The sequence below is a fragment of the Folsomia candida genome, unplaced genomic scaffold (assembly GCF_002217175.1).
Source record: "Folsomia candida strain VU population unplaced genomic scaffold, ASM221717v1 Fcan01_Sc004, whole genome shotgun sequence".
Lineage (NCBI taxonomy): Eukaryota > Metazoa > Arthropoda > Collembola > Entomobryomorpha > Isotomidae > Folsomia > Folsomia candida.
In genome coordinates this window covers 1,709,885-1,736,404 of record NW_019091196.1, presented here as the reverse complement: position 1 = coordinate 1,736,404, position 26,520 = coordinate 1,709,885, and the positions used below count along the sequence as shown (strand labels likewise).

At 37.0% G+C, this 26,520-nt stretch overlaps 2 protein-coding genes across 2 annotated transcripts; both read right to left on the bottom strand.

Moving 5' to 3' along the window:
• Positions 1 to 8,221: 8,221 nt before the first annotated feature.
• LOC110848267 lies at positions 8,222 to 16,810 on the bottom strand. The gene is made up of 4 exons (XM_035850983.1): positions 15,686 to 16,810; positions 12,305 to 15,253; positions 11,312 to 11,543; positions 8,222 to 10,645 (listed from the first exon to the last, which is right to left on the bottom strand). The coding sequence occupies exons 1-4, from the start codon at positions 16,634 to 16,636 to the stop codon at positions 9,489 to 9,491; spliced, it is 5,289 nt and encodes a 1,762-aa protein (XP_035706876.1). The 5' UTR covers positions 16,637 to 16,810; the 3' UTR covers positions 8,222 to 9,488.
• Positions 16,653 to 23,021, bottom strand: LOC118432933. The gene is made up of 7 exons (XM_035850952.1): positions 22,870 to 23,021; positions 22,664 to 22,718; positions 22,317 to 22,452; positions 21,073 to 21,138; positions 20,467 to 20,789; positions 16,803 to 19,982; positions 16,653 to 16,692 (listed from the first exon to the last, which is right to left on the bottom strand). Exons 3-7 carry the CDS (start codon positions 22,425 to 22,427, stop codon positions 16,653 to 16,655), a joined length of 3,720 nt encoding a protein of 1,239 aa, XP_035706845.1. The 5' UTR covers positions 22,428 to 22,452; positions 22,664 to 22,718; positions 22,870 to 23,021.
• Between the last annotated feature and the right edge of the window lie 3,499 nt (positions 23,022 to 26,520).

Genomic DNA, 26,520 nt, shown 5'->3' with positions numbered 1-26,520 from the left:
GCCAGCACGTCGCCTACTCATTTGGATGTCACCATTTTTCCCCATATGTAAATCGCCTATAATCTCTGTCACTCTTTGGTTGAGCCTGGGTTTTTTCAGGTAGTCAGGGCCGAATGGTGATCTGGGCATCCTTCCCAGATCAGGTAGAGGTTTTCCAGACCGACCACCACAGTCTGGTTTTCCCTCTACTCCCCTGACTACTATCTCAATTATTATAATCTAAAAATTTGACTAACTATGTAATTATGACTTGCAAGAGCTACTGGCTATTTATGCAATAAAGATACATACATACATATTCAGATTTCGTAACAAATGCTATTGCAAAGATTCTGCTTCCAATTGCTACAATGGAAAAATATTCTTATGAATTTTACCCTTTGTAAATAAAGCGATGCTTATTTAGCTTTCGAACATTTCTATTTGTAATTTCCAAGTCTAAATCTTGTTTGCTTTGTGATGCACGCAAAACTTTCAAAATCGGGTTCCATTGTTTGACCAGGAATAAATACAAATTTATTAAGATTCTTTTCCACAAGTATTTCGCACCTTCATCTTAATCGCACATTAAAGAGTTGAGAAGTGACAAGTTCATGGAGAAAGTTCATGCCGAGACAAGATAAATGCGATGCAAGATACGCGTGTATATGAAACTATTTATGCAGAAAGATGGTTTATGAATGTGTGAACATGTTGCAGGGCGAAAAGTGGAGGGCGACATAATTTATTTAAGATCTAGCAGACAGCTAGGCAGGTTTATTTCCGGTTTGGTTTGGCCAACTTTCTCCGAATGTTGAGCCACTTGCTGCTTGCATCGCGTGCAACTTTCTTTCACGGGTACGATATTCACACCTCGGCCAAGAAGGCGAGTGTGCGTAATGTAACAATATTGTAACACTTACAATGTTAACTGGGTTGCGATACACTTCTACGTCGATTATAAAATTAAGTAATATTCAAATACAATCATTACAATCAAAGATTTACTGAATACATATGGTTTTCTTTTGCAAGTAAAAAATCGTTTCCTGACAAATTTACATAGTAAGTAAATTTTGTGGACACGATTTTTTACATACTATATTATGTAACAACTCATATTCTTCGTAAATTTTCTGATTTTTTTACTAGTCTATTTTATATACATAAACTTTCTGACGTACCCTAACTGCTTAAAGAACATAATCCATTTTAAGCAGAAGAGCAGAACAAATAATGAATCTATTCATCTCTTGAAAATGAAGTATGTAAACTCTAAAGGGTGTTGAATAAATTCGCCAACATTTCGTTCTGCAAAGAAAATGCTTGTTTTTGAAAAGTGAAGGTATGACAAATCCCAACTTTTTCTGAGAGATACCTTAGTAATTTGTAATTCCACAATGGACTTCAATCATGCCATCAAATCTTCGAGTAAGGCTCTGTGCAGCTATATCTTCGTCGCGCATAAAACCCACATGTTACCACAACTTCCATATCACATTTCAGGATCCTAATTAATGATTGACGAGATTTTTTTGCTGTTCCGTATCCTCTAGTTTGTTAATGTAATTTTGGATATAACACAATTTGAGGTTCATCCGTGCAAAGGGTATGACGACGAAATTGTTTAGGTTGTCAAATACCCACTTTTTCAAATCTTTTACGCAAATTCAGCCCGGTCAGCAATATTTTTATTGGAGGAATGATTTTTTTTGGTTAGCCTGCAAATTCTGTGACAAGATTATGCAGATTCGACGATAGTTTTCACTACAATGAAGTATTCATATTTGATTTTCATTCAATTCGTTTTCCGTTGTTCCACTCCCTTGCACCATTTGGACAAGAACTTCCAGTTTTCGGATAAATTTCAGCATAGTCTTCGTTTTCCTGGTAGATCGGATCAATTCGGGTTGTACAGGTTGTTTTAAATAATTGAAAAAAAAATTTGTTCGCGCATTGCCACGAACTTTTTCCGGTTTACATACGAATTTTGGTGGAATTTTTATTTATTTAAAATTACCCGCTCCTAACAGTGGTATGCCAATTCTATCACGCCTATAATTAGCACTTGTCTTGCCTCCAACCATGGTAAAAATTTCAAAGAGAAATATTGAAGGGGTCAATAATTATAGGTAATTTTGTTCCGATCCCGGACCGAAAAATTGATGTTGGCGAATTAAATCAACACCCTTTATTTCTTATCTTCAACTGCAAAATGTAACAATTACAAATTCTCAATTATGGGTTTTAATCAATAGTGCAATTTTATTTACTGCCAAATAAAAACAGTTTTTTACAATATTTTAGAATTTTCAGTGGTAAATAATAAGCTTGTCCCTAATTATGGCATTCCTTTAGTGTCCGTTTTTAGATGCTTCAAGTTATGAATAACCGAAAAATAATTTACCCGGGTCTCTAATTATACCCGGTTTGAAATTATAGTCGGATTTGTATCGTCTTTAGACCCGGCTATAAATAGAGTCTTTACGGTAATTACATTTCTTGTACTGCAAAGCAAGAAGTTCGAGGTGCAAGGAACTGGGAGAAAGTGCAGATACTGCTCCATGCTCAAAGAACCTGTGCATTGTCAAAAATGTGGAAAATTATATTTTCAATGTAATCAGTATATAAATGGAATATATTGTGACTACATTACATGATCCTGATGAAGAACCTTTTGTTAAAAGATGATTGCTAAAATACTTGCTAATTTTACAATTGACGTCGAAGTATGTATCTGAAAAAAAATGAATTCCAACAAATTACAAAGGAATGACTTTGGCAGCGTGGTGCCATTTCGGTTCACTAGTTGTTCTCAGGGCCCACAAGAAGAAGGTACGGGGAAGGAGCCACATTGTCGTCTCAGGCACTGCTCCAAAATCTCAACTATTTCCCAACAACTTACAATGGAACCTTTTTTCAAGCTACACGAGATAAGCTTAGTGGTGTATACTAAAAAATCAAGCTAAAAATTAGTAATGACGTGGTACTTATCTTTCCGTTGAGTGGACACTTGGAGGTCAAATATTTGAGGGTAAAGTTCACAGTAGCGGCTTGTTTTTGTCTCAAGCGGGCGAGCGGAGGAGTGCAAATTTTCTCCTTCGAGGTCACTCCGCTGCCTTCACTCTCGCGTTCGCACTTTCATTCAATGCATATTATTTTTGATAGAATTTCACAATCTCGTTTTGAAGTAAGGGGCGCCTCTTCCCTTTGTTCAATTATTTCCCCGTCTTCGTTATCAATAAAATTTACATCATGAACTATACCACCTAATAAAAATAAGAGCAAATTCGTAATAATTAATATAAGGGCTAATAACTATTCATTTACCACCTATGTTTTCATTTTCTTCAATAAGTATGTAATTGTAGGTTATCTCGTGCAGCTTTTCTAGTAAAACTTCGGCAATTAAGCAATGTTCTTCATCTGGGTCCAATTCATCATCCTCGAAACTAGATTGTATTATTTGGGTGAATGCTCTAGCGACGCACTTATAATTTATTGAACCAATCGTCGCTTTTTTATTACGGATCGGTGTATAGAAGGATCGATTTAAAAAGTAAATATAAAATTATGTTAATGTATTCAATTGACGAGATTGTGAAATTTTATCGAAAATAATATGCATTGAATGAAAGTGCGAACACGAGAGTGAAAGCAGAGGAGTGACCTCGAAGGGAAAATTTTCACTCCTCCGCTCGCCCGCTTGAGACAAAAACAGGCCGCTCCTGTGAACTTTGCCCTCAAATATTTGACCTCCAAGTGCCCATTCAACGGAAAGATAAGTACCACGTCATTTCTAATTTTTAGCTTGATTTTTTAGCATAAGTCACTAAGCTTATCTCGTGTAGCTTGAAAAAAGGTTCCATTGTTAGTAGAAAAGCTTCCCAAAAAATGCTCGTAAATTTCCCCGAAACAGCGAAAATGGGCAAAGGTTCGCCAACTGGCATAAGGCATATAAATACAGATTTCGTTGCAAGACAAATACCGATATAAATTGTAAGATTAAAAAACCGTTCCCACACTTATGTAGGCCTAAAAGAGTGGTGGAATAAATTTATCAATCAATCAATCAAATCCACACTTATGTAAATCTACACCCATATAAACGTGAACCTATTTATGCATGCAGAAATCTGGTTTATGTATGTCGCAGGGTGAAAAGTGGAGGGCCGCATAGTTTAAGAAGATCTGGCATACAGTTAAGCAGATTTATTTCCGGTTTGGTTTAGCCAAGTTCCTCCGCATGTTGAGCCACTTGCTGCTTGCATGACGTGCAGCTTTCTCTCACGGGTACGATATTCACACCTCAGCCAAGAAGGCGAGTGTACGTAACGTAACAAAAAACCTTGTCAGGTTTGCTGGGTTACGATACACGTCTACGTCGATTATAAAATTAACTAATATTCAAATAAGGACATTCTAATAAAAGATTTAATTTTTTCTGCAAGAACAAATGAAAAGTTTTCTTGTCCAACAAATTTACAAATGTAAAAAATCAAACTTTGGGACAATTTTCGAATTTTCGGCTCGTAAAATCTTGGAGTGAACATTCTAATCTGCTTAAGGATTTAAACAAAACCCAAAAGTTATGTTTAAGTTTTGATCGTAATTTTCGTTTGCAATTATCAAATTACTAAATATCAATTTTGCGTGCAGAAAGATGGTTTATGTATGTACGAACATTTTTCAGTGTGAAAAGTGGAGGGCGGAGAGCGGGCAGCATAATTTATTAAGATCTGGCAGACAGCGAGGCAGATTTATTTCCGGTTTGTTTCGGCCAACATTCTCCGCATCTTGAGCCACTTGCTGCTTCCATCACGTGCAACTTTCTTTCATGCTTAAGAGACCCACCTCAGCCAAGGCGAGTGCGCATAACGTAACATAATTACAAAATTTACATGGTTTCCTGGGTTTGAAACGTGTGAGTGAACTGCTGCAAAAAAACCTGCATGCGTGAATTGTGCAGCCATTTTAAGAAAATTATGAACGCTGAAAGACTGCAAAATCATGGAAAACGCAAAATTTTAGGTGTATGCAGTGTTCAAGTAACTACTTGCAATTCAGAAATGGATTTCTTGCAGCTATTTTGACCTCCAAGAAATGATAGTTGCTTAAACAAGCATGGAAATATATTTTGATTATTTCTGATTCACAATTGTGGCACATTTAAAAAATACCAGTAAGTATTTTATACATGCATAATTACGAAGTCACAAGAAGGTGTTACATCGGACCCTCAATCTTACTAATTCGGAACGTTTGCAACATAAATATCTGCAATTGGGGAATTTGTTGTAAATAAATTTCTGAGATACTTACACGTCAATTATAAAATTTGCTAGTATTTGAGTTGTCTTATTTTAGTAATAGATCCTTCAGAATGATCATGCAATGTGTATACCTCAATTCATTCCGAAGAAAAATGAGCGATTACATTATCAAATTGCGCAAAATCTGTTTTTGCATGTGGACTTCAGTAAGATCGACAAATTATGATTGAATATTTTTGAAAATTGTAGCTTGTTATAATTAATTTGATTATGTTTTTGTTTGTCTGTTTGCGAAATCCGCAGAAATTTTTGTCCATTCGGTTGCAAATTTTTACCTACAAGTTTGAGCCTCATAATGAGTACATGCTCTAACTATTTTGCTACAAACTCAATTTTTAGAGCTTTCATGCACACGATTTTGTATTTCCAGTACAAACTGTACACTTAACAATTAATTAAATTAATAACCAAACTAATTACGGAAATTAACCAAATTAATGAAGACCGATCATATTTAACATATTTCATTTAACATTTTAACATTTTAACTTGACTGTGCTTATGTTTCAAATAATTGCAACAACATGTAGCAGAATGTAGCAATTGCAAATTTCAATTACGAGTTTTAATCCGTTGCAATTTTATTTAATATTATAGAAATTCAGTATTAAAATAGTATCAAGCGGTATTCATATATATGACTCTAACAAAGCAGTATTGAAAAGTAACACCGTGTAGTACTACACTCAAAATAAAAATTTGTCGAATCAACACCGCCGGTGTCAATATATGACTTAACCGCCTTGGTTAAAATGTTGAATCCGAGTTATGATGATTTTGATACCGGTAGTATAATGTTATGACCGGACGGTAAAAATTCATTACTACTCGGAATCACAATTATAACCAAGGCGGTTAAGTCATATATTGACACCGTTTTGTTTTGAGTGTAGCTAGGTATTAAAGTTTTATCGTATGTGTGGGAAATTCTTAAGGATTTGTATAATTTTATCACCAAGCGGTAGCAACTTTAATACCGAGAAATAAATACCTGGGTGACTATACCAGATTTGAAACATTGTAATTACAGAAAATAAGTTATTTTCCCAATAATTTGGAATTTTCAGTGGCAAATTTACTAAATTTACTTACTTGCACCCAACACACTGATTCACAAAGATTTATAGACAGAATTTAGAAGGAAAAGACATTTTTCCTTCTAATCGCAGATTGGGGAGAAGAAAAGAGATACATATGTAGTTTTATGAAGAAAATTGCGAGGAGAATGCAGTACAATTTACGCGAAGCAACATATGTATCCCCATGACAGAAGATGGTTTATGTTGCATGGAGGGTGAAAAGTCGGGGCGTGAGCGGTATGCATAATTTATTCAGATCGAGCCGAAAAGCAGATTTATTTACGGCCTGGACTGGATTACATAACTTTCTCCAACTTTCTCTGCGTGCTCGTTTTTCTTGTTGCTTGGTGCATCACGAAGAATTGAATAAGTTTGAGATTCACAGGGCTCGTAATATTTATTTCTTCTATGGTACTTTTCTATAGAATCATATATATAGAGGGGGACAAGTTTTTAACTCGGTTTATTTTTTTAGTATATTTCTTTGTCTTGAGTATAGTCTTTATAATTTTAAGCCCTAACATAATTAGAATCTTATTGGGGTGGGACGGACTCGGTCTTGTGTCGTATTGTTTAGTAATTTATTACCAAAATGTAAAAAGAGCAAATGCGGGTATAATTACAGTTCTCTCTAACCGTGTGGGTGACGTAGCTATTCTTTTATGCATTTCATGACTACTGAATTTTGGTAGATGGAATTTTTTTTATTCGCAGTTTGTCTATTCGTACGAAGTAGTTTCTTTTATAGTTATCCTAGTAATTTTAGCAGCTATAACAAAAAGAGCTCAAATACCCTTTTCTGCCTGGCTACCTGCGGCTATAGCAGCCCCCACCCCAGTTTCGGCTCTTGTGCATTCATCTACTTTAGTCACAGCTGGGGTGTATCTATTAATTCGGTTTAATTACACTTTAGGTATTAATAATTTTTTATTATTTATTGGTATGTTGACTATATTTATATCAGGTTTAGGGGCTAATTTTGAGATAGATTTAAAAAAAATTATTGCCTTATCAACACTAAGTCAGCTCGGGTTAATAATAACATCTTTGGGGTTGGGCTTCTACGAGTATGCCTTTTTCCATCTTTTAACTCATGCCATATTTAAATCCCTATTATTTCTATGTGCTGGGGTGTTTATTCATTCTATAGGGGACACTCAGGATATCCGAGCGATAGGGGGGCTAATGATTTCTTGCCCAGTTACATCTCTGTATTTCATTATTTCTTCAATAGCTCTTTGTGGGTTTCCGTTTTTATCAGGATTTTTTTCTAGGGATATAATTATTGAATTTTTTTTTCAAGGGAAAATAAATTTAATTATGGGATGCTTAATAGTTTTATCTACATTGTTTACATTAACGTACTCTGTACGCCTTTTGTATTTTTCTTTCTTTAATAATATGGGTAACCGGTATCTTTTAAGTTTAGCTGAGAGAATTAACATACTAATTCCGATAACATTTTTAATTTTTATGTCAGTTTTGGCTGGCGGGTGGCTTAGAGTTTATCTATTTCCTATGAATTTTATTTTTCTACCCCTGTGGCTTAAATTATTGGTCGTTACTATAATTTTTAGTTTTTTCTTTATTTATTTTTTCTTAGTAGACTTTAAGGTCATAAAGAAAATTAGCCCTACCTCAGGCTTAGACTATTTTTTAGGTTCTATGTGACTTCTTCCTTTTATTTCTACTTTTGCTCTGACTCGTATTATTAAGTACGGCGTAAAAATTTTAAATCTTGTGGACCAAGGTTGAGTGGAATTTTTAGGGGGGCAAGGATTTATTGACAAATCTAAGTTTATTTCTTCCAAGGCAGATGTATTAAATTTCGTAAGAATGAAATTCTTCATATTTAGTTTCTTTATGGGTGTATTGGTTTTATTTTTAGCTTAGTTTATATTTTTATAGCTTATATAAAAGAGCACTACGTTGAAGTTGTAGGGGAAGACTGAGTCTTGAAAATGTATTCCATAAAAATATATTTATTTATTTAAACATTGAAAATGTTTTGTTTTTAATTAAACTAAAATAGAAAAAAGAAAATAACGGAGTTTAACCGTTAAAATTTTAAGTTAGCGGCTTAAATTTGGTTCCCTTTTCTTATTAAAGAGGCTGAGTGCCTACTAGCCATTAACAGTGGCTCGCCGCTTCTTTGGCTTCCTTTAAAATAAGGGGAGAACCCAAATTTTTCAGGTCGAAACTGACCGCGATTTTTCGCTTCTTACTAGTGTAAGATAGACTTTCACAGTACTTTCTGAATGCAACCCAGATGTTATTTTTAACTACAATCCTTTATTTTATTAATATACAATATTATTTTCAGTCTAAGGCTCCTTGGTTTCATTCATGTAGACTTCACTTCTTCTCTTACACTTACAATTCACACCTATATTGCAACCCAAGTTTTTGAAGAATGTATAAAGGTAATATACGAGGTTTTTCATAAACTGTTAAGTTTAGCAAACACAGATTAGAAAAAAATAGTCTCCCGAACTGGAACATTGCACAAAACTGCAAAATTGAAAGACGAAACCAAGTAATTGTTTGAAATAGAATGGTTTCATAAAAATTTAACATTTCTAATGCTTCCATTTTTTTCATGTTAGCCTGTGTCAAAGACTTAAAAAAGAAGAGGTTGTAAGTAAAGGTGGGTAAAGTAAATACATAACTTTGGATTTTCCAATTGCTTTTATTTATAGTTATGTAAAAGTTATTTATAATTATGCCAAATTTGCAATTATACCAAATTTACCTGTAATTGCTAACATCCAACTCAAATACCTGATTCACTTAATTTTGCAAAATTATTTAAAGGTTTAAGCTAAGTTTAACTATAGCTAACAAAATAACCTAAAATTCCATACAATTTTGAATAGAATTTATGCTCTTCATAAAATTCATTAAATTAAAATCAGATACAAATTTAGATTTAACACTTTGTTGTTTTAGACTGGACGAAATAAATTATAAATGAACATATTTATATATTAAAAATTATGATAATTAAGCAAATTAAAACATATTATGTACAGACACATTTTATGAAATCACCTTTTCGAATACTTACATAAGTCCGACGCATCACAATTTTCAAACCTCAACAATTAGTAAATTTACGAAGATCACAATTCTCCGGAAAATATTGAAGCCTTTTCTCCACATTTTTTACTATATTAAACTTTCCGTTTAATTCTTTAATCAATTTTTTCACCCAAGCTGCCTCATTATCCTCAAAGTACAAACTTCCCCCATAAAGATGCAACCGACTTAACGTGTCCCCTTCAATTTTACCCCCCAATCTTTGCCCCAATTGCAAACTGGACACATTTATCAAAATATCCCCCAAATTTTTCACCCTTGCGGAAAACATGTCCAAGTTCGAGTTTACCTCGCCCCTCCAAAAATACGGGAGCAACTCATTAACTTCGTACGGACTTAGAATTAAAATCCCGCCTTCAGATCGACTAACAACCCAATTAACCGGTCTCAAAATCTCCCCATGTTGCACAACTCTGATGAAATCACGAGTCGCAAAAATCGACGGAACTTGCAATTCTACAATTCCCTCACCTGAATCGACGAAATGCTTCTCGACCACAAAATTACGAACGTTTCTATCCAACCCGTGTGGCCAGGGGTGTTGCACGACTGGGCGGGCAATTTGAACCTGGACCTCTCTCTCCAATTCAATTTCCCGCTCCTGCTGCTCTTCCAGATTGGTCGAGAAGCAAGTCCGGTTTGGAATCTTGTCCGTAACAAGGGTCACAATGTGCCCCTTTACCTCTTCAAATAGCGCGGTTATTTTATCGCAGGCCAAACTATTTTCAACTAGAGGCCACCGTGCAGATTCGAAACAGTGCGAAATTATTTTGGCGAATATTTCTTCGCTGGCGAATTCTTCATTACGTTCCCCGCCTTTTTCCTGGTCGGTGATCTCCCTCCCGAAACGGGAGAAATCTTCGTAACTTTGAAGATTAAGTAGTCCGGCGCGTTTTTTGGCGAAATTGAGGGCATTGTTGGAATAGAAGATGAGACCTTCTTTTTCGTACTCTTCGCTATTTTTAATGACCCAGGTCATCACGTCGGATGCGGTGATGGAGCGGGTCGGGTCACAGTCTGGATTTGTAGCGAGGAGACTTTTTATTTGGTTGTCGACGTCTTTTGTCGCGATGAAGGATACTTTGTGTTCCCCACTTTGGAGCATTCGCATTCTCATGCAGGCTTGAACCAATTTGTCGCGAGGGAGTCGGCCACCTACGAAAATTTAGAGTTAATATTTTTGCCACGTGGTAAGATTATACGATTTCGACAGAACTAATTTTTAGTTGTCCGCACGAGTTGAGTCGGTTATCCTATATTCGGGTAAAATATCCATCCAACCCGAATCCGAATAATTCAGTTCCAGGTGATATTTTTTCAACCGAAAAATTCGGATTCGGTTCGGATTGATCAAAAGAAAAATTTATAAAACCGACTCAACTCTCTTGTAAACAGAAATAAGAATACTAATATTTTTACATTTTCGAGAAATATAGAAATTTTGTGTAATTATTGAGATGTTTGAAAACCTATAATTTTTAAAGCGCTGCGTTCAAAAAATAAAGTATGCGTAGTCTCTCAACCCTCAGAGTTCGAAAATGTAGTAAAATACTGTCGTTATTAAGACCTATGAAAGTTTAAGGTTGTTCATTCGAGTTTGAAGTTTTTGAAAATCCTTAAAATTCGTTAGAAAGTTACGATTGACAACTTTTGTAAGTAAATCCCACAAATTTTGCAAAAACTCCGTACTACGATTCATGCGAAAATTTACTACTTAAAACCGGTATGTTTTTCGCGAATTAGGTAGCGAAGCGAAATGCTTAAGACGTTGACGTGAGTACGCCCATTTTTTTTTAATTTGTAATTTAGTCCGTAACGTACCCAATGTGACGCAACCAACCGCACCAACCGGAAACTTAAAGTCTGTTCCTCTCGTATGTTCATCATCTATATAAATTGCGCACTTGTCCGCGAGTGATTCTCGCAGCGGGCTGGAAACAAAGTCGCAATCGGCATCCTTGCCTTTTCGGCTTCGTACGATGAGCTTATTGTCCTCGTTGAAGAATACGACCCCTTCCAATGAATAGTCCAATTCCAACATTACGTCAGCAACCTGATTTTTAGGGAAAATTACAATGCATACATAGAGTCGCTGTTCGTGCAAAAATTGTTGTTGGACGGAAATAAATACGTCAACTACATGATCATAAATATAAAAATCTGTCTGTCTTGTTTCTTACAGGTTTTATAAATTTCTTACGAAAGTTTTAAAATTCTTGCAAGTTCTTGCAAATTCGTGCAAGAAACATGCGCCCTCTCGCCACCCACCGTATGAATATTGCGGCGGGCCTAGTTTCTCGCGCCGTGAAATTCTTGCATGCAGGTCAAATAGCTGCAAAAACCAACTTCTTGCAGTTATTTCTTGCAAGTGGTTATCCAAGCCACGCAAGAAAAGCGAGGTGCAAGAGAATGCAAGGAAGTGTAACAGTATGAACTATAGTGGCGGGGAATATTTTCTTTTGCCCTTCATTTCTTGCAGGTCAATATAATTGCTCGAAATCACTTTCTTCTTGCTACTCCTTGCACGTGGATAGTTGAACTCAAGACACTGGCGGCTACGGTTAACATTAATGGTTTTGCAAAAAAGTGCTACTATTTTTAGCACTACCAATAACACCAAGTTTGTAATCAAATTTCTACCTTGGACGATGGGGTAAAAAACGTGCAAAAAACTTTAAGCGAACTTTAACTTTATCGTACTTCAGTGAGAATGGGGAAAGTGATGCTCGTGGAAATTATTTTCCATGCGGAAAAATTTTGTCATATTTTCTGCATATCAAATGTCGATAACAGATTGTCACGGTAAATACTTACCTTTGAATTGTCCATGTCAATCATCAATGCGCCCGCATCAATTAAGATTTTTATTCGCTTCTTCGCAATCATCTCCAAAATGTGTGTACCCTCTGGAATCCAAGATTCTAAAGCGCAGTAATCCTCACTTTGCTCTACAGCTTTACGAACCTGCTCATTCGTATCTTGTAACTCAACCAAATCGTCCTGTTTGATGTGCATCGGTAGTAAAAGCTGTGCATCATTTGTCCCACTAAATCCCGCCACATTGTTACCCTCAGAATAACAAAGATCCCACGCGGTCGTTGTGATTTTCCCGGGGTAACATTTCAACTCCTTGGGAAAGACGCAATGGGTGAGGTAAAAATCGATAACGACCGTATTGTACATAAGGGCGGGATATAGCCTGACTCTTTGCGGGGGGAATGCTCTATTCAGAGATTGATAACTTATATCCAAATTGTCACAAAATGCGAGCCATTCGTTAAATTCAACTACAGGATTTTCCCGCTTTTCCAAAACGTCCAAACACACGTCCACCTGTTGCTCCGTGAGACCAGAATAGTAATAGCTTAATTGCGTCAGAACAATGCCCATGGCGGGATGACCAAATTCTGTCTTGTCGAAAGCCACGTCTTTCGCTTTGAAGGGAACCGCCATCCTGGAGTTTTTTCCACTTACGCCATAATTGACACGCCATCGTTTGTTTAAGGCACACTTGAAAATTCCTGGGTGGCTGAGCAGCTCGGCAACTGCTTGAATCAAGGCAAATTTTGGTTTAAGGAGCTCCTCACTTTCCAAACGGTAGTATAAATCGCTAGTGATGGAAGAATCGGTCAAGTATTTCTTTATATCTGCACGTAAATCTTCGGGCAAATGTGGTAGTTCCAATTCAATAAAATCTGTCGTAATTATCGCACTAAATGTGTCATAGCAAAGGTCAGATTGTGTCGTATAATTTAAAAGTCTGCACCTCGGATATTTATTCTTGGTCCCTATATTATCATCTATTTCGACACAATCAGTAAACCTTGCGTCACGTGAGAGCTTCCTCAAAATGTTGGGAATCCATTTCAAAATTTTTTGACAAGTTTTCCACCTGATCTCACTGATTTTTGAAGATGCCCCCATTGCATAAACCTTTTGATACCGGGCACTTAATATCTCGTCCGATTCGTCCAAAATATCCTGACAATTTACTTCGTTCCATGAGAAAAGGTTAATTAGGCTGCGGCAAAAAATGGGATTCCCATAGCTTTCATACGCTCTAAGTTCCCAGGAAAGACGATACTCTGGCACCGTCACAATGACCCCTTTCCTTTTAAGGATGTCTTTCTGCAGGGCAAGAACCGCCTCGACCTGATCCGTTTCCAGAGTTGAATTTCTATCACAAGGGATTGAATATACCATTTGGCCAAGCAAACTACCTAATGCGTGTTTCAATTGTTGATAATTTGTTTGAAAAAGTGACTTCAAAACGGTAACACGGACACATTTTTCTTTCGCTTTGGCCAGGCGGGAAATTACCATGGGCAAAATCACGCTAGTCTTTCCTTCACCCATGTTTAACTGGGTGACTTTGCTCCCCCCACTATTCAAATCCATCATGTGTTTCGCAATTCGCGCTTGAATTCCTCGAATTGTGAGATTGAGCTCCAATTCTAATAGGAGCCATTCCGGAAATTCTTCACTTGTCCAATTTGTTTCAGGCTTGTTCAGCTTTTCATTCTTGTACAAATATGCCTTCTTTTCGTCCCGTTTGTAACTGAGGATGCGAAATAATCGCTGAAAGTGTCTTGTCTTTCTGGCTAAATGAAGCAAAAATTGGTTTAAATCGGGCGGTAATTGTTCCAATAATTTCGGAAATAATCGAGACGGCACTAGTCGTTCGGACAGATCGGCGGGAAAAACTAAAACGTCGTCTTCTTTGTAACAATCTTCCAAATTTTTCCACATTGCTGTAATGAGCGAATTCAAGCTCTGATACACCGATTCCGTCGTATGACTCGTATTCTTTGTGATTTTAGGCATACGTATTATTCTTAATTTAGACCAGGACCTCGCGCGAATTTCGCCCCTACAAAGAACTAATTTACCCATCAACCTGACGAATTCTGAAGATTCTGGCATAACCAAGGTCCCAATTTGGTCAAAATCTTTGTATCCCCCACAAGTGGATAGTCGGGTTTCGACTGCCTCCACAAATAATTTTAATGCATAGTTATCCTCCCAGGTTTGAAATACTTCGCACAAAAGCATAGCGATTTTGTCGTGCGAAGATTCAATGATGCTGGAATAATAGTTGCGTCTTTGAAAAAATATTGAACTTGAAATGGTACGCGATATTTCACTAAAGATCTCTGTTGCGTCAGAAGTGGATTTGTTGCTTCTTTTTGCACCACTCCAAGCAATCCAAGCCAGCTCTATTTTCTTGATCGCCTCACTAATATACGCTGCCTGGGCGGCTTCCCATGCTGCAGAGTCTTCAAATTGTTTTTTATCCGGAACATCTTTTGAGTTAACGTTTCCTATGGTGGACCATATGCTTGAATTGTTATACTCACTAAATCCAGTCTTTCTATCTTTAAGAATAGTAGCAACTCGGGCAGAGTTGAACTCAATTTCATTGATATTTTTGTATTCCGGAATTATTGGCGCCTTTGGAAATTTGAGTCGGTTCGCGGCAATTGTTTGCAGTATTAACAAGTCAGCCAAATCTAGTACGGATTTATACCCAATTTCGCAAACAGTAAGTGTCCACTCTTCCCATGGTTGAGTTATGGCTTTCTGATATAGTTGTATCCAGTGAGGTCTCAGATCTTTGTAGAGATCCAATAAGTCATCTACTGCCGTGGGCTTAAGCCCTTCTAAGTGTTCCGATCTGTAAATTAGAGTCCTGACTCTGTCCGGATTGGCAGAAGTGAATTTCCTCGAGGAACAAAGGGCAGCTAAAACTCGAAGGTGATAAGCCTGTAAATAGAATAAACATGACATCTAATTAACGTTTAGGTTTGAAACGGGGTTTTCGATCTAACTTAATTTAGGTTTTAAATACGTGAACAAAATCCAATGTTACACACGTGAAACTGGTTTTTGATTTTTAATAACTCAGACTGTTTGGAGTTAATGTTTAGTATTTTTTATTGATGAAATAAGAAGTAATTATTCAGAAATACTTTATCATCAAGCCTTGATTTGATTTTAAAATTTTCCTTTTCCATAAGCTCAACGTTTTTGAAAATTCGAGCTAGTGGGGTTTAAAAACCTGTCTAATGGTTTGTTAAGTTTTTTGCATAATCGGAATAATCAAAACTCGATTTTCAAGATCATACAAATTGGATGCCATAATTCATATCTTAGTAAGACATCGTATCTTATATGTAAGTAGTTTTGCTTACGAACCCTCTTGTCCATCTGGAGTAAATGTGCACTCTCAAAATTTACCGCGGGATTTGGAGCATTATATGAGGCTGGCATAAACTCGAACGGAATTGCAGCAGCTGGATTATAAAACCGGATTCTTCGCCAGTACGACCTCGCCATTAAATTTTCATCTACATTATTTAATTCCACAGAACTCTCAAGTCGCTTTGTTGTCGGGAATAAAAAATTCAATGAGTTTGACTCCTGTAGCAGTGCCTTCAATATAAAGTAGTAACCTTCGTAGGCAGCATACGCAGAAAGATGTTTTGGAAATGCGACCCTCTCGAATTTGACTTTTATTTGTTCTATGGGTTTGTTTCTCAAACGGCGGGATATCTTGTCTTCTTGAATTTTTCGTGTTGGATATAATCCACATAAGAATTTAATAGTGACAAGTGACTCATCATCATATGGCGAGGAAGATCGACATCTACCGGAGCTTAAAATCTGTACCGCTCTTTCTAATCCGGTCTGACCTGTGAACGAATCCCTCATTGGAGACGTCGTTACTGCATGAAGCGCCGCCAAATAGAGCCAGGCATAGGTGTAAGGTCCCGCTGTCAGGACTTTGAGAACTTCGTCAACATCAATCACCAAAGATGGCGGGTTTCTTAACTCTGTGGTGTTAATTGTAATTCTGCCGCCATATTGAACCTCAATATTTCCATGCGGAACGAGAACTTTACGAAGCTTCATTCCCCTTTGTTGCGCATTAAGTTCCTCCAATACTAAGGCCTGCCGTAACCCGCTTAAAGTTTGCAAATCGTAGTCCGCCATCACCACCATATTATATTCTTGACAAATAATTCCGAGGTCAGAATGATACCTAAGGCTGATATTGTGTCGCGGCAGTTTGGCAATAATTTCACCTCCTTCTAGCCAAATTAGGACGTACTTGGGGTTCTCGAAACTCGATAATACTGTCAGCATGTGAGCGGTTTGTTCATTATGGATAAGGCAGGATTGCGTTGCAACGTCCAGAAGCACTTTGGAGTTTAAATGGAGGATATATTTAGGTTTGAGGAAATGAAAATTGGCGAACGACTCTGATCTAAATTCAACAATATTTCGATCTATATTCCACCAGTGACTGTACTTTTCTAGTAGTGCTTCAGGAAGGTCGATCTTATCTATAGGGATGAGTTCGTACGCGGAGGTGTTCCTTTTTTCCGTAATGATTAGCCGTTGAGGTGCTTCATTGTAACTCAAGTAGTGTCGATTTTTCGGTTGGTGAAATTGGAAGGTAGATCCATTTGCAGTTTCCTTAGTTGAATAGACAAATTGGGTTGGAGTAGGTTTGCACGAAACTTGAAAGTTTGTTTGACCGAATACTTTTTGAAAGTTTTTGTCTAAAAAAATTTCTTCAGGGAGCCGGCTGCTTGGTTTTCCATTTATTAAAAATTCTCCCGTCATCGAGTCAAGAGATAAATAGAACTCGTTCTTAGAAAGAGAATAAATACTTTTATTTTCTTCCCATTTTGAAGCAGAAAGTGACTCAAGGCCGGGATGTTTTTTGGCGAATTTGTTCAATACGGAGATATCTGTCTTGATAATTTCCTGCAATTTTTTATTGATTGAATAATTCTCGTGGTTCAATAACGATAGGAGAATCTGCTGGATATTCTTGTCTTTACTTCCTGTTGACTTATTCTCGTTGAAAATTATTTCTCTGAAGCATAACCAATCCATTGCATCTTGAGAATTTGACATTTGGAGGGCCATATTACTCCCAGTGAAAGTGAGAGCCCCACATATCGCACAATTTAATAATTGTTCCCGCACGCCGGCTTGTTCCTTTGGGCATGTCTCGACAAACTTATTAATTTCTTGTATCCACCGATGCGCTGTATTTCTGCAAATTTGTAGCAAGTTGTTACTCCTCTGTTGAAGTTCGGAATTTTCGTTATATTCCAGAATTTGCTTTGCAATAACTTGAATGATCATCAAGGTGAATGCCGCGGTCCAATTGTCCTTAGTATTTTGATGAATTTCTTCCAATAAATTTATAAATTGAGCGACGAATAGACTATTAGATTTCAGTTCAAAATGCGATTCCCGCCCAAAGTTAACATCCCAGGGTCCTAGCTGCCATAATGATTGGACAACGAGGGTCAAAACATCCCGATTCAGACATAACGTTCCGCTGGATAAGGCACGATACATATTTCTATACTGGAGCCGATGACCGGTACGAAACTGTCCAAATTCGATACGTTCGGATTGATTTAAATCGTCGAAATCGCTTAACGCCATAACCTTATTATGATTTGGGGTCCAGTTGGCGAGAAATGGTTCCAATCCTTTGTACAACGATGAAGGTTGCAATTTATTGTGGAAAATTATTTCCGGAATTTTGTTATATTTATAGGACGAATTCCAGACAAATTGGACACTTTCATTCTTCACAAAGAACGGGTAGTCACTGTGAGTGTCTTTGATGGACAAATTATCTTGATATGTGTGTTGTTTCTTTAGCTCAAATAGTTTTGAGATATTCTTGATCGAAGAATAATTTCCCGGCGTGGACCGTGTTAATCGTTCCTTCGTTACGGACGGGAATAAATAAATGGCTGTTAATAGCATTACGTCCCGCAAGGCCGCGACCGATGGTGGGATGCATTTTTCGTACATTAATGCATTCTGATTATCTGAGCTGTCCACAGGCATTGGGTAAACATAAGTTGAAACTTTTAGCGCAGATATTTCCTTGTAGAGAATATTCTTCTCACAAGAGTAGTCCGGATGAGGGTTGTATCGCCGCCGTTTGTAGGGAATATCTGTAAAATCACATGTGCACGCCGCATACCTATGTTTAATTTCAAGTTCCTCTTTCTTTTTTCGTGCTGCAGCAATTTCCTCGTATTTTTGAGTTACATTGGTACCAATAGTTTCTACCGATTTTTTAATTGTATCTTGGACTTGTCCACTTTGACGGGCCAGTCGAACCGTGGGTGATTCGTGGGATGGATAATCTTGATTTATCAGAGTGGTTAAATATGTCACAGGGATTTTTCTTGCTTGAAAATATGCTCGAATTTCTTCTGCCAGTATTTCATCTTGTTTCGTCGTGACGAGTAATTTCTCCAAGATTGGGAATATATCTCCCTGGAGAGGACTGTGTTGTGAGAGGAGTGGAAATTCTTTGGTTGCCGCCTCGTCGCAAATCTTAAGGCCCTTAAGTAATGTTAAAACCATTCGGGAGGACGCCACCGCATCTGAGGAGAAAGCGGGTGGGAATAGGTTTGAATACTTGATTAATTTGTCGCGAAGTTCTTCTAATCCGTCAAATTTTGGTTCGTTGGTTTGAACGCGATTTTCGAATTCATGTACATCTTCCGATGTCATTTCGCTGGTAGAAAAGTAGCTACGCGTGCCTTCTCCATGCCCACTCTGACGATCTTGTCTCGTACTAGAATCCATTATTTTGGCGATAGAAATCTGATTTTTCCTTGATTTTAAGTATCCCATCAATCCCTCAAGGAATGGTGTCTTCTCATCAGTTACTTTCTCCCTTTTATATTTAGTCCCCCGTTGGATGTTAATTTCCATGAAATTATTCACCCAGTCAAGAGTGTGACCGACATCTGTTAAAATTTCTTTGTGTATTTTGCTAAATTCTTGCCCCTCTGGACACCGCATTTTCTGCAATTTGACCCCCTTGAAGCACAGTTTCTTTCTTAATTCGTCCCAAATATTGACATCAAAAGTATCCATGTTTTTAAACTCTTGCATTATTTTCAGCGTCATGCGAATCATGAAATTCTTGTAGATAAATGTTCCTTCTTCTAATCCAAGTTCTTGTACCATATTTAAATGTATGGCCACCTTTAGTACGGTCCAATGGCCAGATCGGGCCGTTTCCTTGCTAAATGCTTCATCCCGAACAGCTTTATTTATCGGGAGAAAGTTGTCGTCTTGACTTTGGACGGGATCACTTTCTCCGAGCAAGGTGATTGTTAACCACTCAACGATTTGGTGGGATGGAATTGTGTCGTAAATTTGAGCCAAGTTGGAAATCTTGATGGCAAAGTGGTCGGATTTGAGGAGGTCGGAGTATGGAATTCGAACCGCGTGAGTGGGATAGGTCGTTCTCAGATTTTGATTTTCAGTGACCAAAGTAGGGTCGGGTTTGACTTGGAAGAAAGACATGGAAATGGTGTCCTCATGTGCATCTTTTCGTAGGAGGATGGCCACGTTGTGCTTTTCTAGGTAGAATGGGAGTAAAGTTCCGGGTTTCATGCAGGCAATTTGTGTCGCAATTCTAGTTTTCGTCTGACTGGAAATTATAGAAATTAAAGACATAATAATTAGTAAAAATTTACTGCATGTATTTATAAAAGTACCTATATTTATGTCAGCCATTATTTGAAAAATATGTATTTCTGTTTAAATATTTTTCGAAAAATACATCTTTCGAGAATATTTTATTTTAATAATGTGAAACGAATTTTTGTTGTTGAAGAAATTTGACTACTAAAACCCACACGATTAAGTAAACTAAAAAATAAAACCTGCAAAAATTACTATTTTTATATTTTTTTAGTACGTATTTCGTTAATATTTTAACGTTTTATTAGTGCATATTTAGATATTAAATGCATATCCAAACGATTTTTCGCAAATGCATATCCGCCCTCAAATAATTTATAACCTCTGCGCATTTAATCACATACATACACACATAGCCAAAAAGCTTTAAATTTGGAAAATTTAGCCTAAATTTAAATTGTTAAGGAAATTAAATAAAACAAATATCTTACGGGGAGCCTGCATCATTATTACTGTGAGACGACTCAATTTTCTCAGGAATTTTATTTCGTTGCTGAGAAGGTGACGACAGGAATGAATTCCACGCATCAAAGCTGGCTACAGACATGGGAATCAGTTTAGCAAATTCGGGTGACAGCTTCGACGCGGTGATAGTAATCAAATCCAAAAATGGAGAAAACTTTGCATTGGATTCCGATCGTGGAAGAGTTGATGGAGTGAATATCACGTGCGCGAGTAGTGTGTTGATGTCCAAGTTGATTTTAGGGAGGTCATTTGGGCCCGAATTTGCAGCAATAGTGGTGCCTTGATTCCGCTAAAAAGGAAATTCATAAAAAGAAAATTAACTAGAAGCTTAGGTAAAATCAACCCGGATGTTTCCAACCCAGTAAAATTCGACAAAATTTGATAAATATTTGGCAGGTTTGCAAAGATTACAGAATAAAGCAATAAGAAAAATCAGGTTTCAAATCTATTATCTGGTGTAAAATGTGTAAACAGAAGGAGCTTGCAAATATCGCGTGAATTTATTCATTCGCATCATTCCGAATTTTGGAAAAAGCAGGCAAAATACATTAACTTCTAATTAAATTATGTACCAGTCGATTTATCTGCACCCCCGAGTTACCACTGCTCCTCACAACGATTTGACGTGGATGTATCCGCTATACATAAATAATTTAAGTTAAAAAAACTCCAATTCATTTAAGCCATTTATTTTTTATTTTATTTCGGACTAAAAATGGATGTCTCTCAGCGTATGCTTTCCGATTTTTAGCAAACTATTGTCAGTAGATTACAAATTTAATTCATTCGAAGTTTGCAAAAGACACGATCTCCAAATGGGCACGTTTGGCCGAGATATTTGCACGCAAAGAGGAGAAAATTCACCTTAAAATTAGCAAATTTTACAATTTTTCTATTTTTTTCTTTGGATGTAAATATGTATCTCCATCAAACTCTTAGCATTGGCAGATGGTATGGCGTTTGCAAGTGTCATCTACTCTAATAAAGCGTTAGTGTTAAGTCGCTGAGTGAGTGATCGAATGCAAGTTGCCCCGTAGAGTAGACAAAGAAGGAAGCGGAGCAACCACTGCATGCATGAATTTTCATACTGCATGAGAAACAGTGTTGAAGTAAATTGAGTGAGTGAGCAGCAATACATCACTCATCATCATCAATAGTGGTTATCATGATAAATGATCGTGATAAACACTATTAATTAATTATTTTAGTTTGAGAAACTGCACCCACAGCGAGTGGCATATCAATTCGAATGTATTTTTGACGCTGAATCCACCGTCAATGGTTTTGAGCTCCGAGGCCCCCGTGACCTTCCCGTCACCGTGGCGGGTAAATATGGCTTATTCGTGATGTCGCATATCAATTCGAATGTATTTTTGACGCTGAATCCGAATCCGTCAATAGTTTGGCGTTAATTATAGAAGTTGGGGTTTATAGAACTGAACGGGAGCGTGAAGCGCGGGAATATAAATAGTTAGCTATTCAACTACTCCCACACGACGGGAATTTAAGTAATTAGCTATTCAACTACTCCCACAGGGGGAAATCAAATTGTACTGTGACCAGGTTAATTAAAATGCAGTATGCCTGGGGCAAACCCTCACTCTGATGTAGGTATGTGGTATGACAAAGTCTCCACTGGGAATTATTTAAAGTATAGTATGACGGATTTTTCGCTTTGGGCACACCCCCCACTGGAACTCTAGAACCCGGCCTTGGCCGGGCTATACGCCAGTATTAAATAAATTTGTGATCGTTTGACAGTGATTTGGTCAAAATCGGGGAGCAGCTTACACTGCTAGACCTCCATTATAAGTACCTGATGATAATGATCATCCTGATAATAAGCCATGTTAAAGTCTTCGTCGTTGTCATCATCGCCGTAACGATGGATGTTATACGAATCGTCTGACTCGTCCGAGTCCGACATCTTGAATTGGACCTCGTCACCTTATCTGTCATCATTATCAGTATGTATGTATTTATTAAATTCAAATCTAAAACAACCCTTGATACCTAATTCATAACTTGGAAAATAAGCATGATAAAACACAAAATATCTCAATTATCCATGTATTGGAAAACTAAGCTAGCGTTATTAAATTAACTTCAAATCACAGAGCTGTATATAAATCAAATATTTCAAATATTTGAAATTCCACTTACGACTCGAGTTGAAAGATTTAAACGGCCTGATAAGATGCCCCAGTAGCGGAATTAACTAAAGAATGCAAAAAATAGAACAAGTTACACTACACACCCAATACTTATATTATCAAACTGAATTGGCCAAAATTTTGTGAATGACACATATTTGTAGAAAAATTGTCATTTAATTCCATGAGCGAGTGGTTTAAATAATTTGATCATACCAAAATATTAATGTTTCTGGAAACAATAAATAGTCCCAAATTTGTTCTGGTAACAAAATATTTAGCAGAAATCTTTCCTCTCCAAGTCCAGCATTAGAACGAATAGATCCTTTATATAAACCTTTGCCGTTGTAATAATCCACGTACTCCAATCTAATCTTCATATTGTCTCAGTTTGCAATTTACGTGAAACGTTTGCATTGCAAATCACGGAGCATGTAGTCACCGTATGTACATTACGCACACAGTGCAAAAAGTATGCTTGATGCATAAGTACATGCAAAATGTACATAGAGCAGACGTCTCTTTATTGAACTGACGAGTATGTACATACATAGCAATGTTACGTAATCTCGTTTCATACATATGTAATAATAGTGTTAGATAGATGATAAGATTTGTCCTCGAGTGCATACTGTGGAGTAGACAAAAAAACGAAAACGTTTCATTTAGTTTAGAAACTTACAAGATACATAAATGCATTGTACGATAAGTAATAGTAATGGTATAAAAATATATATATGTATGTACATACGTATCTAAGCGATGAATAGTGAAGTTGATTGTTCTCACGTCACCTTAGTAAACTTCGTAAATTTACGACACTTCCATGCTTACGAAGCTTCGTAAATGCATGCAAGCTTGAGCCACCTTTTTACATAACTAATGGATAAAGAACTTGTTACATATTCCTTATACAAATGTACCAGCAATTCTTACATACAAATATGTGTGTAAGAATTGGATAGTTATTTAAATACGTTTATTAAGGGTATTGTTACTTAAATGTACATATCTCGGTCACACTCCTCCTAGCCCTACATCATTTCTTACACGCGACTAAAACTGTTGTCGCCTCGTAATTCGTCGAGCCTAAATAGACAATTTGCGTCATTATAATACATAGATACTTGCGCCCTTTTTGCATATACGATTGGTTAAAATGGATATTAAAACCAAGTGATTCACCTCATCAGTCGGACATGATATCATTGATTTCAAGAAAGTAAATATGTAATCGATCAGTCGTAACTGCACTTCTCAGTCACTTGGTCTTATAATTTTGTCACCGGTGAAAGCCACTTTCTCCACACATTAAATTTGTCACAAGATAAAGATTATCGGGTTGGAAATACATCACAATTTTAAGGCTTTCTTTCTTCACCAAACTTTCACCAGCATAATTCGAAACTTTTTATGCGTCGCAAATGTGACTGTGGCATCGCTACTTAAACCAGAATTCACTCGCCGAGAAAGAGTTGTGTCACGGAAATCTGATGGTGATCACAAGAGAGAAAGTCGGAGGTCTGCGTCTTCCGAAACTCGACCCACGATAACATCTCTTGACAGCATGTCATCTCAAGTGGATCTAGATTTCGGTCGAGATCAACAGCTTCGAATGGTTGATATAAATGACGGATATGGCGATATAAATTCCTTTCGAGGAAATTGAAATTGGGAAAAGATCTCTTTTCTATAAATACTTACCTAACAATTGGGAAGGTATTTATTTAGCAAAATTTATTTGCACTCATCCTCTATATTGATCGGTTTTGAAATTGCGAACAAAAAACAAATTACAATAGGATAACCGAGTTGTTTGTATAAAGTTTCTAAATTTGCGTAATCTTATTTTGCGAAGCCCCTCTCAGCACAAATTTTATTAGTTTCATAAGTTTGCTAAATGGGTTGTGATGAGAAATACAGTATGTCTGTCCTGAGGAGAACAATTTCATGAACAATAATTGTTCATGAAATTATTGAGTGAAGAATGTAGTATAAAAACATGATAAATTATCTACGCATGTATAATGTATGTCCAGTTTTCAAGAACTTGGATTGTATTGGTGTAGCAAAAGTGTGAATTGTAAGTGTGGGAGGACATGACACGTGCTGCAGAAAACAACAGGGAAAACGAGTACTTTAACATGCGGAGAAAGTTAGTGTTAGTCCAATCCAAACCGGAAATAAGTCTTCTGTTGGCTCGATCTGATGTTCCATGCTGCCAGCCTGTCTCACAACTTTTCACCCTCCGTGCAACATAAACCATATTCTGTCATGGAGATAAATATGTTGGTTTACATAAACATTCACCTCGCTCCAACGTAATTTCCTTCATAAAACTATTTCTTTTCTTGTCCTCAGTCTTCTCAGATTAAAATGAAAAGTGTAAACTCTTTATAATAAAATCTCACTAACAATGCGATAATGTGAAGTGTAACCCTCCGATTTGACTGGAATTATAAAATTATGTGGTCTAAGTCAATGCAACTTGAGGCAGTTTGTACTACATATGATTGAAATTGGTCGAAATATTTAAGGGCAACGTCTATCTCCGCTTTTTGAAAAATGTATCTTGCATACAGATACAACTATCTCCTAAATAACTGACTCTAGCTATATAGCTTGAGCAAATTATGAAAACATGTACACACATATTTTCATAATTTGCAAGCATTACAAATAAATGAGATCCAAAAACCGTTATTACACATACATATGTAAATGTCAAAGGTACTCCTCGTTTTCAACTTTCCATGAACCCAAAAGAGCTTCGGGGCTAGCACGTCGTCGTGAAAAAAAGGCGCCCAGGCGCGACGTCCAAGAACTATGTTAGCCGAGTAAGCCAAATTAAATATCCTTGGACGTCGTGCCTGGACGCCTTGTTTTGACGTCGACGTGCTCGCCCCGAAGCTCTTTTGGGTTCATGGAAAGTTGAAAACGAGGAGTATTTAGGTCAAAAATAGATAATTGTCATATATGCGTCATTTTAAAAGAATGCAATCGTTTTGCCAATTCTTTTTTTCCAATTTTTCTTACAGTTTATAAAATATGAAATAAACTCTAAACAGTTTTTGAGTTTATTTGCATACACGAAGCGTGGAGTTGAACTGCACAACAAAAGGAGGATCGGGTCAATTTGTTCCTTGCGCTTGCATCGTAATTAAGGATATTTTTTAATGTATATATGTATCGGTCACACTTCCCCTACACTATTTTTTACACGCGACTAAAACCGCACGGGTCGCCTCGTTATTTGTCCTGCCTAATTAAATATTCTCCACGTACCTTGAGTCACTATGCACACTTGCAATATTTTTGCATACGATTGGTCAAACTGGATATTAGTACACCAAGTGATGCACTTATATGCATAAATCGGACAAATGATATCATTTATTTATTGATTTCAAAGGGGTAAATATGCCCAATGCATGAAATCGTTCATTCGCAAACTGCATTTCTCATCCACTTGTTCTCAATTTTTTCACCTCGTGAAAGCCACTTTCTTCGAGAATTCAGATTATCACAACTAAAAGATTAGCGTATTGTGAATAAATTATAATTTCAAGACTTTCTTTCTTCACACCAAACTTTCACCAGCATCATTTCATTTCATTTACTCGGCTCGGCTTCAAAATGGATAAGGATTTTGAGCTCGAAGATTTTAACCAGAGCCCAAAAAGGGTTGGACGCGGACGCCAAGAGGGTAGACCAAGATCGGCCCTGAATACGGTCCAAGTAGTTAACGAGCGTCCATCTCGTCATGGAAATCAATCTGCTCTCGTGTCGCGAAGTTCTTCCGCTTTTCCACCAACTGCGACTTCGGCGCTTGTTGGAATCGCAAATGTGACCGCTGCTTCGGTACTT

Coding starts and splice junctions, on each gene's coding strand:
- LOC110848267 (XM_035850983.1), bottom strand. CDS start 16,636: ATGCTGACAGTATTATCGAGTTTCGAGAACCCCAAGTACGTCCTAATT. Junction 15,254..15,685: donor TACTCCAGATGGACAAGAGG/GTTCGTAAGCAA, acceptor TTCTATTTACAG/GCTTATCACCTTCGAGTTTT. Junction 10,646..11,311: donor GGTTGGTTGCGTCACATTGG/GTACGTTACGGA, acceptor AAATTTTCGTAG/GTGGCCGACTCCCTCGCGAC.
- LOC118432933 (XM_035850952.1), bottom strand. CDS start 22,427: ATGTCGGACTCGGACGAGTCAGACGATTCGTATAACATCCATCGTTAC. Junction 21,139..22,316: donor AGGATGATCATTATCATCAG/GTACTTATAATG, acceptor ATTTATGTATAG/CGGATACATCCACGTCAAAT. Junction 16,693..16,802: donor CCTGAAGCACTACTAGAAAA/GTACAGTCACTG, acceptor TAAACTCCAAAG/TGCTTCTGGACGTTGCAACG.